A 13,421-nucleotide genomic window follows, 5' to 3' on the forward strand; every position below is an offset into this window, starting at 1 on the left:
GAGAAGGAGTTTACCTGTCCTTACCAGTAACTTCATCTTATCTCTTGAGTATGACGTCTGGCTTGATGGCAATGTAGTTTCACGTCTTCCTGGAGTATGTTCTGAGGGGTCTGTGTTTACCAAGGCGCCAGAAATCTCGATCAATTATGTTTTATTTAGTCAGTGAAACAAGATGGTTTTGAAGTCAGTCAATACTGTTGATGTTTCACCTTTCACATACCTCGTGTAAGTCTTGCATATCGCACCGTTTATTTACAACTAATCCCGGACAATCTGGGTAAGTCCCGTGTTGGCAGGACGTGGTAATGCAACGCGCTGTCTTGAATTGGATTTATCGCCTCATAACAGCACGTTCAACCATGAGGCTTTTTTATTTGTTCAGTACAGGAGGCAGCAGCAGCACCACTACCACCGCCTGCTAGTACCTCACCCAATAGCATCTCACCTGTCAGCACCTCACTGTCAACACCACCACCTGTCAACACCTCACTGTCAACACCACCACCTGTCAGCACCTCATTACCATTACAACACTTGTATTATCAACAACCATAAGTCTAGTGTTGGTTATTTTTGGTTATAATTACAAGTCAAACACTACTAGCATCTGTTATAGGGGAGTATATGTAAATAATAATCTAATCCACTGTACAGAGTTGACGTACGGGTTTATATCGTCTATGTGAATGTTATCGTAAACCCGCCCAGGACCCAAAGCTGACACAGTACTCCATAGCTCCCGCAGGCGTCGCTGAAGGTGAACTACAGCTACGGGAGACGAACTGTATATTTCACCATCTTAATGACCCGCAGCCTTTTCTGTATTCTCTACATTATATTCACCCGATGTGTTGTTCTGTAGTAACTTATTTCTTTCATTTATATTAGTCTACAACATCCACTTTCAGATACTTGACAAACATCAGCACAGCAACTCCATTTCCATTCAAGCTAAAATTAATTCCAGCGTGTCTCCCTTCTCCAATTAATTTCATATCTTTTTTTTTTTGGGTTGACATTCATTAACATTCACTCACCTTTCCGCTCATTCATTAACAGGTGTATGTTCTCTTCCACTAAATCAGTATCGTCTGTAAACAGCAGCTAACTCACATTTCATTTCCATTCCTTATTCATTTTCGACTAAATTTAAACTTCTGTATATTTTTCATTCTTGTTTCCACCTCTCACAACACCGCTTCATGACACTGCTAAACAACCCATTCTTGACGTTTATACTTTTACGAGGAACAAGCTTCGTTTTTAGCTACATTTTTTAACTTGCTATTAAAATCGAGATAGTCTTCAGTAATGTCTATTTATTTTCTATATACTAGTGCTAATATTGACTGTACTACCGAGGGAGCAATATAATGGGTGGTGGTGATGATGGGTGATGTCTGTTGGGTGGTGATGATGATGGATGACCTCTGTTGGGTGATGATAGAACAGCGTATTTAACCTCTCAACCTGACTCGAGGTGTGAAAATGTGAAAGGTTAAATTAGGTTAGGTTAGGCCTGAGGTGAAGTAAGCTTGTCGTGTCATGTATAATGTGTGTGTGTGTGTGTGTGGGTGTGTGTGGGAGCATCAACAGGTGTGTGTGTGTGTGTGTGTGTGTGTGTGTGTGTGTGTGTGTAGGCGTCTCATGTGGCCGGGGGTTGATCATGGCCAAACCAGTCTCCCTTCACGTCTATCTGCTTTAATCTCAACATGTCAGGTGTGAGGCCGAGTTTCAGTGGCCACCTCATAAATTCTCCTCCCTCTCCCTCTCTCCCTCTCTCCCTCCCTCCCTCTCTCCATCTCTCCCTCTCTCCCTCCCACTCTCCCTCTCTCCCTCTCTCCCTCCCTCTCCCTCTCCCCTCTCTCTCTCCCTCTCCCATCAGTAACTTTAACCCTCACCTGCTCCAACACCTTTACTCATCACAACGTTCATTAATCCACCTAATCCGGTAGTATGTTTTGTAGGATTACGTTTCATTGTTCTCGTAGTAGACCAGGGATTACTTTTAATCCTTACATGTGTGTATATATGTACGTTAAGGTATGTATAATGTGTATGTACGTATATACCTATTAATGAGAATCTGAAATATGTTTCCTTCACGCCATAGCAGTTAATTAATAAAATATGACCAAACAATGAGTAAATAAATTAAATTAAAAGCTAAATTAAACTACAGATGGAGCCGGTGTTAACTTGGCCAACAGTATAAATCCTTAGATCAGTGACCAGACTTAACCAGGCTTATCGCTGGACATATTGCTACCCAACACAGAAGGTGACCTCTTAACTCCATCCAACGACAGTCAGTCAGTCAGTCAGTCAGTCAGTCAGTCAGTCAGTGGAATATAAATACAAGCTTACTTCAATAGCTGTTATAGATAAAAATAAAATAGTCTATAAATATAAAAGAGATCTTAGATGATAATTGATATAAATAGCAAATTAATTCACCAAGTCCTCACTCAGCCACCATACCAGACCATGGTACTTTATCCTCTTGGTCACTTATCGGTCTGTGTGGCTGTCGGTCACGTCTCTGTTACTCACTGTTGGCAAGTACTGGGCATGTATAGCTTAACCACAGCCAGGCCTAACAGTTGTCATATACCACTAGACATGTAAATATAGAGTAATATTAATTAAAAAAATCACAATTTACAGAAAAAAAAGAAAGAATAAAATTTAAAGTGCCATTATGGGTGTCCGCTGGTATATATCACCTAACCTAACCTAATCTAACCTAACCTAACCTATCCTATCCTATCCTATCTTATCCTAATCTAACCTAACCTAACCTATCCTATCCTATCCTATCTTATCCTAATCTAACCTAACCTAACCTAATCTAACCCCCCCTTTTTTTCAATCTTTCTCTTTCTTTCATTATCTCTCATTCTCTCTCTCTTTCCCCCCCAGTGAGAATAACAGTGTACGTAATTGGTGGATGGTTATGAAAAAGTTGTTATTATTCGCTGCAACTTGTGGAAATGTTCAACACCATCTCTCAGAAACACAACCCGAGAACAGAAAAGATTTTGATATGTTAGGTGAATATATACAATTGGTTCTGGTTGTATTGTTGTTAATGATTTTCTGTAAAGTAAGAAAGGATATGTTTGGCTCGTGGGTGTTGTTAAGGCTCCGTTTATTGTGTGTGTGTGTGTGTGTGTGTGTGTGTGTGTGTGTGTGTGTGTGTGTGTGTGTGTGTTTTGAGGTGTGGTTTTATTAATTAATGGTTTCCTCTTGTTCGAGGATGGCCAGGCTGCGAAGTTCCTGAGGGCTTCCGTCCTTTGAACAAGAAGGCAACGTCGCAGTGTTTAAAGGCGGCACCACTGTACAATCAGCTGGTGGCAGAAAGAATTCGTTCTATCTTGGCCGTGCTGGCTAGGTTAGGTTATTATTTGTTTGTATTAGTATCAATTACGTTAGGTTATGCAATATTAAGCCAAGCATGAATGATCGTCTCTTATTCTCTCTCTCTTACGGAGTGTACAGTGGTGCCGCGCTTCAAACACTGCGACGTTGCCGCTTGTTCAAAATGACGGAAGCCCGCAGGAAAAAAATCACGAGGCCGGACCGAGGGCTACCTAGGTGTGAATTTGTTTAAGGTGTAGAAGCTGTCACCAACACACAACCACACTCTGAGTTGAGTTAACGAACTGCATGACCCAGTGTCAAGGAATAGCCCAAGAAGACCGGGCAACTGATCAACTGCACTGGCTAACCATTACCTCGGAACACGATTCATACAAATCATTTAGGACCCCAATTACTGCTGGGTAGACAGAGGCAAATGGCGTAAATAAACTTGCCCCTAATTTCACACTATCCGGGGATCGAACCCAGGTCCACTCGTTTGAGAGGTGAGCATGCTGACTATTACACCGCAGTCTTATACGGTTTGAAGTTTACATAATTATTCATAGATGAAAATATATTTCTCCTGTACTGGCGCAGGATGACGCTCTTATGCATATGTAGATGAAAGAGAGAGCTAGTTTGTTACGGTGTTAGTGTATAATAATATATAAGACGATTACCTCCCCCCCCCAAAAAAAAATATATCAGTAATGTAGACTTTTGTAGGTTGATGAAAAGACAAACTAATTTTATATTTTTTTTCCTTTGTTTCAGAGTTCAGCAGAGGCGGCAGTGGTGACTGAAAAATCGAGACAAAACAGTGCGTTGACTACTAGAGAGAGTAAGGTGGTGTAAGTGTACCAGCGTGAGGCGTCCACACTTACACCTCTCGCTGGTCTCTGTGTACTGGACTCAGATATTAGAAATGGAAAGTCAGTGTTGTTCATATAGTAGAGTTGTCATTAGTGTCCGTAAACAATGAAAGATATAAAGTAAAAAACAGTAACTGCGGCCATGGAGGACGACGTGGACGGTAAGCTCATCTTGAAGGAGGAGGTCAAGTGGGAGGTACGAGAGGCCCAGAGGCCAGAGCCAGTTGACGTCTGCCCGCGACTGAAGGTGGCCAGGAAAAGTCTTACTCGATGTAAAGGAGTAGAAGAGACATTTGACGGAGAGTATGACCCCTGCCTCTCTGATGAACAGAAGACAGAGTATGAGAATGAGAGCTACGAGCCAACACCTCGACCACAAAGTCTTCATGACGTCAGCGCGTCGCCTGAGACGCGACTTGCTCAGTCCGATGAGGCAGTCAGCCCCGGCGCTTCATGTCCGTCTCCAGGGATGAGTGAAGAAGAAGCTATGACTTTACAGTCTCCTGCTACCCCACACACAGATAAGGGCAGCGTCTGTCGCAGCAGCTGCAGTGATGGCTCTGAGGAGGAGGGCGTTGAGGGTTACGACGATATCTCAGCCTCCATGAGCGTCATCCGCATGGAGAAGTTTGCTCTTGAGAAGCGTCGCGTGTCCCGCATCCTCCCCAAGTGCCTACATCGCACCTTTGTGGACAAAGATGTGGAACAGCTTTTCCAGGCTTACCACGAGCGGCAACGTCGCGCCGACCTCCACATTCTTCTGGCTGGTGGCACCACCTTCGCTATCTACGGTGTGTCACTGTGTCTGGCCAACATCGAAGAGCCCTACCTACCTGCTTCCCTGACACTGGCATCTATCGGGGCCATCCATTTCGTGCTTCTCTTACTATGTCGCCTCCACGTCTTCCCGGAACGTTCTTGGATTGTACTGCCCTACGTGGTATGGGCGTTATTTTTAGCTGGGGTGGGAGTGTTTGTGGCGCTGGGACCTCCAACGCCTATCCCACGCGAAGCTCTCCTGTGGCTTATACTGCTACACTTCCTGGTGTTTGTAGGGCTGCCTCTCCGCCTGCCAGCCTGCCTCCTGCTGACCACCCTCACGGCCGCAGCTCACCTCATCACATCAGCGCTCCTCATGCCAGACACTCAGCGGGGTTCCATCCAGGTAAGTACACTCAGTATACTCAACACCTAAATAATAAACACTGTCAATTGACATTGTTTGAGATTAAGTATTTACATTTTTATTGGAATATTTCTTATTCTTTCTCTGTTATTCCCTTCGTTGTATCCTCATGCATTATTCTTATGATTTCGTTAAAAAATCTTCTTATCGTTGTAAGTAATTCTTGACGAGACTCGCGTATGTTGCTTCTCATGGTGAACCTTCGGGCAGCTGATGGCGGCCACATGGAGTCTGGTACTACCGTCATTGTTTACTGTCTGAGATTTGTTCTAATTAAAACCTGTGGTCGTTGCCTCAGTACAGAACAAGCCAATCCCTTTCATATACAGCAATGAATATGTTACACTTTTAACCTTCACAAGTTAGTTGTTGCTTTCCCAACAATAGTTTTGTTCTAACATGCCCCCCTCCACGCGCCCCCTCCACGCCCCCTCCACGCCTCCGCCTCCACGCCTCCACGCCCTCCACGCCCCCTCCACGGCCCGCCTCCACGCCCGACTCCACCTCCACTCTCCACGCCCCCCCTTCCACGGCCCGCCTCCACGGCCGCCGCAGTTCGGAAGTCCTTCAGTATTTTCGCGGCTCTTTGCATTAGCTCCACAATTCCACCTTGGTGACACATGTTATATACCGAACATGTTGAATCAGTGTAAATTTTCATAACAATTTTATTTAATATTTATCTATCAGGATGTACAGTGGAAGTGTATCTCTTAGTTTTTAATTGTTGATGGCAAGCATAATAGAATATTTATGTTATTTTATTTATCTTTATTTATTCACCGTTGTAGCTGAACTTGTAACATATGCTAGAACAGAACTATTGTTGTGCATTGTAAGGAAAGCAACCACTAACTTGTGAAGGTTAAAAGTGTAACATATTCATTGCTGTATATGAAAGGGATGGACTTGTTCTGGACTGAGGCAACGATTTCCACTAGGGAGAAGAGAAGGAATGATAACGACGAGGCGGAAGAATGCTATAGTGCGTGCTGGGCTTGAACAGTAAGTGGTAGTGACGGGTAGTGGAGTAGTGATTGATTAAAGCTTCTATAGCCAGACAAGGGGGTGACTTAAACTCGACCCAGAACATACCAGTAGAATAATTATATGTAGGCCCTTCACGACGGGTGGCAGAGGAGGGAGGCTGGGAGTGAGGGTCGGCCAGATGAAGGTGATGACAAGCAGACTTTTGGTAATACTGTGGATGGCTAAGGAGACAATGGGACACTACTCATACGTTGTGATAGCATGGTGGGTTAGAAATGATAAAGTTTGTTACAGGAGAGTGTTTGAGAGAGACTGAAGCAGTGATTGGTATAGATAAGACTACTTGACCTTAAGAATCATTAAAATCCAGGAGCTAATAAGGTAGTTTGTTCGTTGTTGGATCAGAAGCCAAGAATACGAATGGGCACTTTAGATACATTATCTATCTTGTGACTCGGAGTTATGGGAGGTTCTATACCTGTAGTGAACAAGAAGTATATAATGGTGTTAGCCCCCACATCTTCAGCCGTGATTTTATTAAAGGTATAGAAACTGTCTCCTCCACACCTTCAGTCAGCAAAGGTATATGAGCCATCTCCAAGGATTAACCAGGGAGACTAGACTACTCGCCAACCGCTAATCCATTAACATTCAGGTTCAGAAATACCACTCGGTGTATAGAGGCACTGGCACATAGATTTACCCTACCTGAAGATCGAACCTTGCCCCGTTTGCAGGAGAGGTTACTGCCCCGTTTGCAGGAGAGGTTACTGCCCCGTTTGCAGGAGAGGTTACTGCCCCGTTTGCAGGAGAGGTTACTGCCCCGTTTGCAGGAGAGGTTACTGCCCCGTTTGCATGAGAGAAGTTACGCCCCTGTTTGCAGGAGAGGTTACTGCCCCGTTTGCAGGAGAGGTTACTGCCCCGTTTGCAGGAGAGGTTACTGCCCCGTTTGCAGGAGAGGTTACTGCCCCGTTTGCAGGAGAGGTTACTGCCCCGTTTGCATGAGAGGTTAGCATGGGGGACTGACACACTACAGGTCGTTATGTTAATGTAAAATCTTTCAAAAAATTTTTCAACTACAAATGTTTATACAAGTTTCAAGCAACCAGTTCGACATCCTCCTCACCATCTGGTCTACACTTGACGGCAGGATTTGATGCTCTCATAGCTAACTGAATGTTGACAAGTTGCACCACATACCTGCCTGCTTGCTCGTGTGAGTTGAGGAGTGTGAGGAGCATCATGGGTTCTTCTCCTTTTACCTATTTCTAGACTATCGGGAGAACTGTAACCTATATGATGACTATGGCTCGTGGAGTGGAGGTCATTTTACCGTCAGGACAGATATGATAAACTCACAACATCCGAGCATCGAATTAAAGTCAGGTTCTTGTATCATGTATGTCATTATTAACGCAACAAGAATATTATTTAAAGTTGTGTTTATCAGAACGTTTTGCTCTCGTCCTGCGTTTAATAGTGTAGGTCAGTGTAAATCGTTTATACGGACGTGAGTGGTGGAGTGTGTCAACGGGTCTAGTACGAAATACACTAATAACAATAATAGTGTTGTTATAAGATGTTGTGTACTGCGAATTGAAACAACGTCATTATTGAAGAAATTTGACCCTACTGTACATTAATAAAAGCTGGTAAATGTGTTTTAGGAGTAACATTTTAAACGAGGAAAATATAAATAGGGGGTTTTTAAAGAGTTTCAGTCAGAGCTTTTTCAGTACTCAAGCTTTGGGGGCGGGGCGGGGCGGGGCTGGGCGGGGCGGGTGAATAAGTCTTTAGGGCTGCTTAGGTCTCCAATAGGGGCTGAGGTTCCCGGGGCCTTCCTCATTTAGGCTCTCTGGTGAAATTAAAATAAATAATTACCTCATAATAAATGCCCGTTGAGGTGCTATGTTTGGAGTGGAATACTTATAAAAAAAAAATATCATGTTTCGTTTGTAAATTTGTAATGTATAATAAACTCATAGTAAAATTAAATCAAGTACAGGTATTACTTTAGGTATGATTAGACTGACTTTGTAGTTTAAGATCAGCAGCAAATATTGACAGTTGACGTATTATCGGGTCATTGTTCCAGATTTTCTCTTGATTAATTTTCTTTGAGATGAAACCAAGGAAAATACACAAAACCAGGACACAGACACTACCTAGGGAGTAAAATATGAGTTTGTGTAAGAGAAATTATCAGGACTACAAGGAAAAGCTTTCTTGTAGGAGGGAATGGTAAAAAAAAATAAAATATAATTAGTTCTGATAAGATAGAGAGAGAATGGGACGGTGTGTAGAGCTGGACATTGGTTTTGGCCAGACGAGCTTCATAAGCCAGAGGTGACCCGGGTTATGAATGACCGGTTGAGCACATCTGAGGTCTCACAAAGTCCTCAAGGGGCTCTGTGAGGCAGTCGAGAAAAAACTGATGGCCGAGTAAGCTGAGAAAAGAGGCCACATGGTGCATCAACGGCAAGAAGAGGTGAGAGTGAGGGACGAAGCTGAGGAACTAAACTGAGGGACCAAGCTGAGAGACCAAGCTGAGAAACCAAGCTGAGAGACCAAGATGAGAGACCAAGCTGAGGGACCAAGATAAGGGACCAAGATGATGAACCAAGCTGAGGGACCAAGATGATGAACCAAGCTGATGGACCAAGATGATGAACCAAGCTGAGGGACCAAGATGATGAACCAAGCTGAGGGACCAAGCTTGAGGGACCAAGCTTGAGGGAGAGGAAAACAACAGAGGTAGGCGTCTTAAGTGAACATAAGAGAGAAGAGACTGTTAATAAGCCTCCACAGCTCTAAGGGAAATTCCACACGCAAAACTGAACACAACACACATATTAAATATTATGTACAGGGAATTTTATCGACAGTTCTAGGGGAAAAAATCGTTAACATTTATCACGAAAAAAAATATACATAAGACATTTTGTTGATGTAGATATTAAGTTTATATTTTATCTTAAGTATTTATATATGAATCAGAATATTGCCTCTATGCAGGTAATTCAAACACCAGTGAATGTCTGTGTTGCTTCTGTATTGCTTCTGTAATAGTTTTGGGTGAGAGAGGTTGACGATAAAGATACATAGATGGTTATTGATGGGATTTCAGTTGAGCATAGAAATTATATTAACATATTTTAAGTAGTGGAGAAACAGAGGTGGGCGTGCAGTGAGTTTGTTTTTAATACACTAGTCGCCTCAACGCAACACTGAACAATAAATGATCAAGTCAAAGAGGATTATACAATTTTAAAGCTATAATCACCGCCCCAGGGAACCCGTCATAGGTCATAGGTCATTGTGTGTTAACTTGATTCAACAAACATTATTTAGTCCATGAAACAATAAGTCCATTTACTGTACGTTTAGAGTTAGGGTATTAAGGTGATAAAAGGAGGCCGGGTTTATTGTGTATTAAAACATGTTTATTGTGGTGTTAGTATAATAAGCTTATGTCTTCCGAGTAATAATTCTTATATAGATCTCTTAATACTCTTTATGGTAATGAAAATATAATTGAGTCGTATGATAATTATATTGAGTTTTTATTAACAGTATTGCCATTATAATAGTGAGTGACGATCAGAATATTTGATGCAGTAGTGTAAATTTATATAACGAGTCTTTGATGTAATATTTTGTAGATTCTAAATAATAATACAGTGTAGTCAATATTTAGGTCAAGGATTGTGTGTGTGGGGGGAGGTGTGTGTGTGTGGGGGTGTGTGATGGGGGGAGGTGTGTGTGTGGGGGGGGGGAGGTGTGTGTGGGGGGGAGTGTGTGTGGGTGGGGAGGTGTGTGTTGGTGGGGAGGTGTGTGTGTGTGTGTGTGTGTGTGTGTGTGTGTGTGTGTGTGTGTGTGTGTGTGAATATAGGCATTTTCCCGCTATGACTATACAGTATAAGGATGATTGGAAATTAAAACAAACACCAACTCTCCCTTCCCATGTTGTTTTTCACTGTCTGTCTGCTGTAATAGATGTGTTCTGTTGTGGTATTCCCCTTCCATCAGGTTTGCCTCTCCTGTTCCACACTTCTCTGCCTTACCTACCAGCAGTACCACCACCCATCCCCCTAAAACCACAAGACCACCGATTTACACCTTTTAGGGTTTGATTTAATGTTTTATTCATCTTTTAAGAAATCCATTAATAAAAAAGCCTATAGGTGGAATTATAATGTTTATCAGTCAACAGTCTCGTAAACATTTTAACAGACAATGTGTTTTTGAGGTTATTTAAAAAAAAAACGAGTATCACGAAGCGTAGTGTTCACTTTTCATTTGTGATTCAGTGACACTAAGGAGAAACTAACTCTTTTATAAAGTAATGTAGACAGGAACGGTGTTGGGTGTGTAAACGTGTGAAGTAATATTCCACTGTCACGCAACTAACCTCTACTGTTATATTATTTAATCGAGAAATCTATTTTTTGCTTTTATTTTCTTGCGTGTGAACTTGTTTATAAATTTTCAGTGGTATCAAACGAAGCTATAGACGCTGGTATTGATTCCAGACGGCTGTATTCCTAAAGACGTAAATGATTGTCGAGACGAGACGAGACGCGGGCAGTGGCTGGACCTTCACGATAAGAGCGAAACCAATTTTTGACTTGAGTTCCTGCCTAGACTGACACACAAGTACAGTACCAAGTTGACCATCCGTGTGTCGAGTTGGTTACTTTGTTATGATGATATTTTACGATAAACCGGAGAAGACTATTTTATTTATCTTATCAACACGATTTAATAATAATGCATGGATTTTAACTTGTCATTACCTGTTCAGTAATTTGTATCATGGATCACTGGTTTTGAAAATATATCGTGGAATTGTCGATTTATTTAAATTTTTGTCTTTGCAGTTTCTTATGTCCATGAGCTAGGTGTTAATTAATCTCATACCTGTCCTTCCTACCTGGTTGTATGACCTAATAACGCGAGGGTATTTCTGGGAAGATTATAATTGGCTTCTGATTTATTTACACGAATTAGAACTCCTATGATAAGCTCGCATGTCAGGAGGATATTCGTGAGGTGGGTCTGTCGTGGGGTGACTTAAATTGTGGTATAAGAGAGAGAGACTTGAAGTTAATCTTGGTTTGTCAATGCGTCTCTCTCTCTCTCTCTCTCTCTCTCTCTCTCTCTCTCTCTTTTCTTCCGGTTATTCATCTCAAGAGCTGCATGATCTGACCTCACGAGAGAAAACATATTTCACAAGATATTTTTAAATTTATTCATAGAGATCTGGGGAAGGAGAGAGAGAGAGAGAGAGAGAGAGAGAGAGAGAGAGAGAGAGAGAGAGAATTATCTTACAAGTTTTTCGTTGTCACAGTGTGTTACATCACCAGTCACATGGTTTGTTACGTCACCAGTCATTTATAGACAGTTACATCACATAAACAGTCACTTTAAGAGTGTTTCATCACTAGGCACTCTTAAAATCGCTCCTTAAGTCACTCCCCAAGGTATGAGAGTAACTCGGGTTCACAATCACCAAGAAACTTATGGAAAAATCATTGTTAGTAATCTAGACGACCAGTTATTTTCAACATCTATTAAGATATATTATTAAATAGTTGGGAGTGTTATGTGTAGTGGTTTGGTTAGGTTTGGTTAGGTTTGGTTAGGTTAGGTTTGGTTAGGTTTGTTTAGGTTTGGTTAGGTTTGGTTAGACATTTTGGAAGTCTTATAAAAATTCAGATGCCACTTAGCCTCAGTTGCCCCAAGACTCACCACTTAGCCTCAGTTGCCCCAAGACCCACCACTTAGCCTCTCCAGTTGCCCCAAGACTCACCACTTAGCCTCAGTTGCCCCAAGACCCACCATAGCCTCAGTTGCTTTAAGACCCACCATAGCCTCAGTTGCCCCCAGACCCACCCACTTAGCCTCAGTTGCCCCCAAGACCTGCCTTAGCCTCAATTGCCCCAAGACCCACCACTTAGCCTCAGTTGCCCCCAAGACCCACCACTTAGCTCAGACCTTTAAGACTCACCACACTTAGCCTCAGTTGCCCCAGGCCACCTTGGCCTCCAGTTGCCCAAAGACTCACATAGCCTCAGTTGCCCCAAGGGCCTACTTAGCCTCAGTTGCCCCAAGACTCACCACTTAGCCTCAGTTGCCCCAAGACTCACCACTTAGCCTCAGTTGCCCCAAGACTCACCACTTAGCCTCAGGCCCCAAGACTCACCACTTAGCCTCAGTTGCCCCAAGACTCACCACTTAGCCTCAGTTGCCCCAAGACTCACCACTTAGCCTCAGTTTCAGCCTCCCCCTACATAAAATCAGTTGCTCTCAAACATCATCCGCCATGTGGGAACAACACCTCGTGACTCTTACAAAGTGAGCCACCGTAGCAAGCACGAAATGACTATTGATTTCTGGCTTGGGGAAGGGAGGTGGGAGGGTGGGAGGGCAGGGAAGGAAGGGAGGAGGGAAGGGGGAGTCTCTTTGTTTCTGTTCTGTTCACAGGGATTGGGAGACCTGCAGACACCACCTTTACCGTCTCTCTGCCTTGACTATATACTGTATATTTTTTTTTTTTTTTTTTTTTGCTCTGTTATTTTTATTATATTGTTTCCTCTTCTGACTTAAGGTTGTGTGAGATGTGGAGGAGAGATTAGGTTCACGTTTTTTTATCTTTGTATTTCCTTTTAGTTACGTCTATTGTGCCTCTGACCCCCACATGTGTAGAAGCTAAACTTGATCGTCTGACTTTCTTCCTTGTCATCCGCAGATTTGGGTCGACTGATTTCTTTTCTGTCTTCCAAAGAGAGAGAGAGAGAGAGAGAGCTTTATATCTGCCTTTCTGGGTCCGTGTTTTGCCCCCGAGAGACGGAGAAACTTAATCTCGGTGTACCTGGCTTGTTTCTGACAGTCTTGTGGAGAGAGATGTGTATTGTTGCTGGCGAGTTTTGTGATGCAGAGATGTCCTGGTTTTTTGATGCTACGACATTACCTTAAATCATGAGAATTAAATGGTTGATCATCCT

The 13,421-nt window shown here is 42.8% G+C and overlaps 1 protein-coding gene across 1 annotated transcript in view; it reads left to right on the top strand.

Annotated features, from left to right (window-relative positions):
- The window catches only part of LOC121858845, a 140,563-nt gene that overhangs the window by 69,140 nt on the left and 58,002 nt on the right, over positions 1-13,421 (top strand). The window contains exon 2 of the mRNA XM_042355502.1: positions 4,141-5,403. Coding sequence (XP_042211436.1) covers positions 4,381-5,403 — 1,023 coding nt within the window. The 5' untranslated portion in view covers positions 4,141-4,380. The remainder of the gene's footprint in view (positions 1-4,140; positions 5,404-13,421) is intronic.

This window comes from Homarus americanus, unplaced genomic scaffold, assembly GCF_018991925.1.
Source record: "Homarus americanus isolate GMGI-L3 unplaced genomic scaffold, GMGI_Hamer_2.0 scaffold59232, whole genome shotgun sequence".
NCBI lineage: Eukaryota > Metazoa > Arthropoda > Malacostraca > Decapoda > Nephropidae > Homarus > Homarus americanus.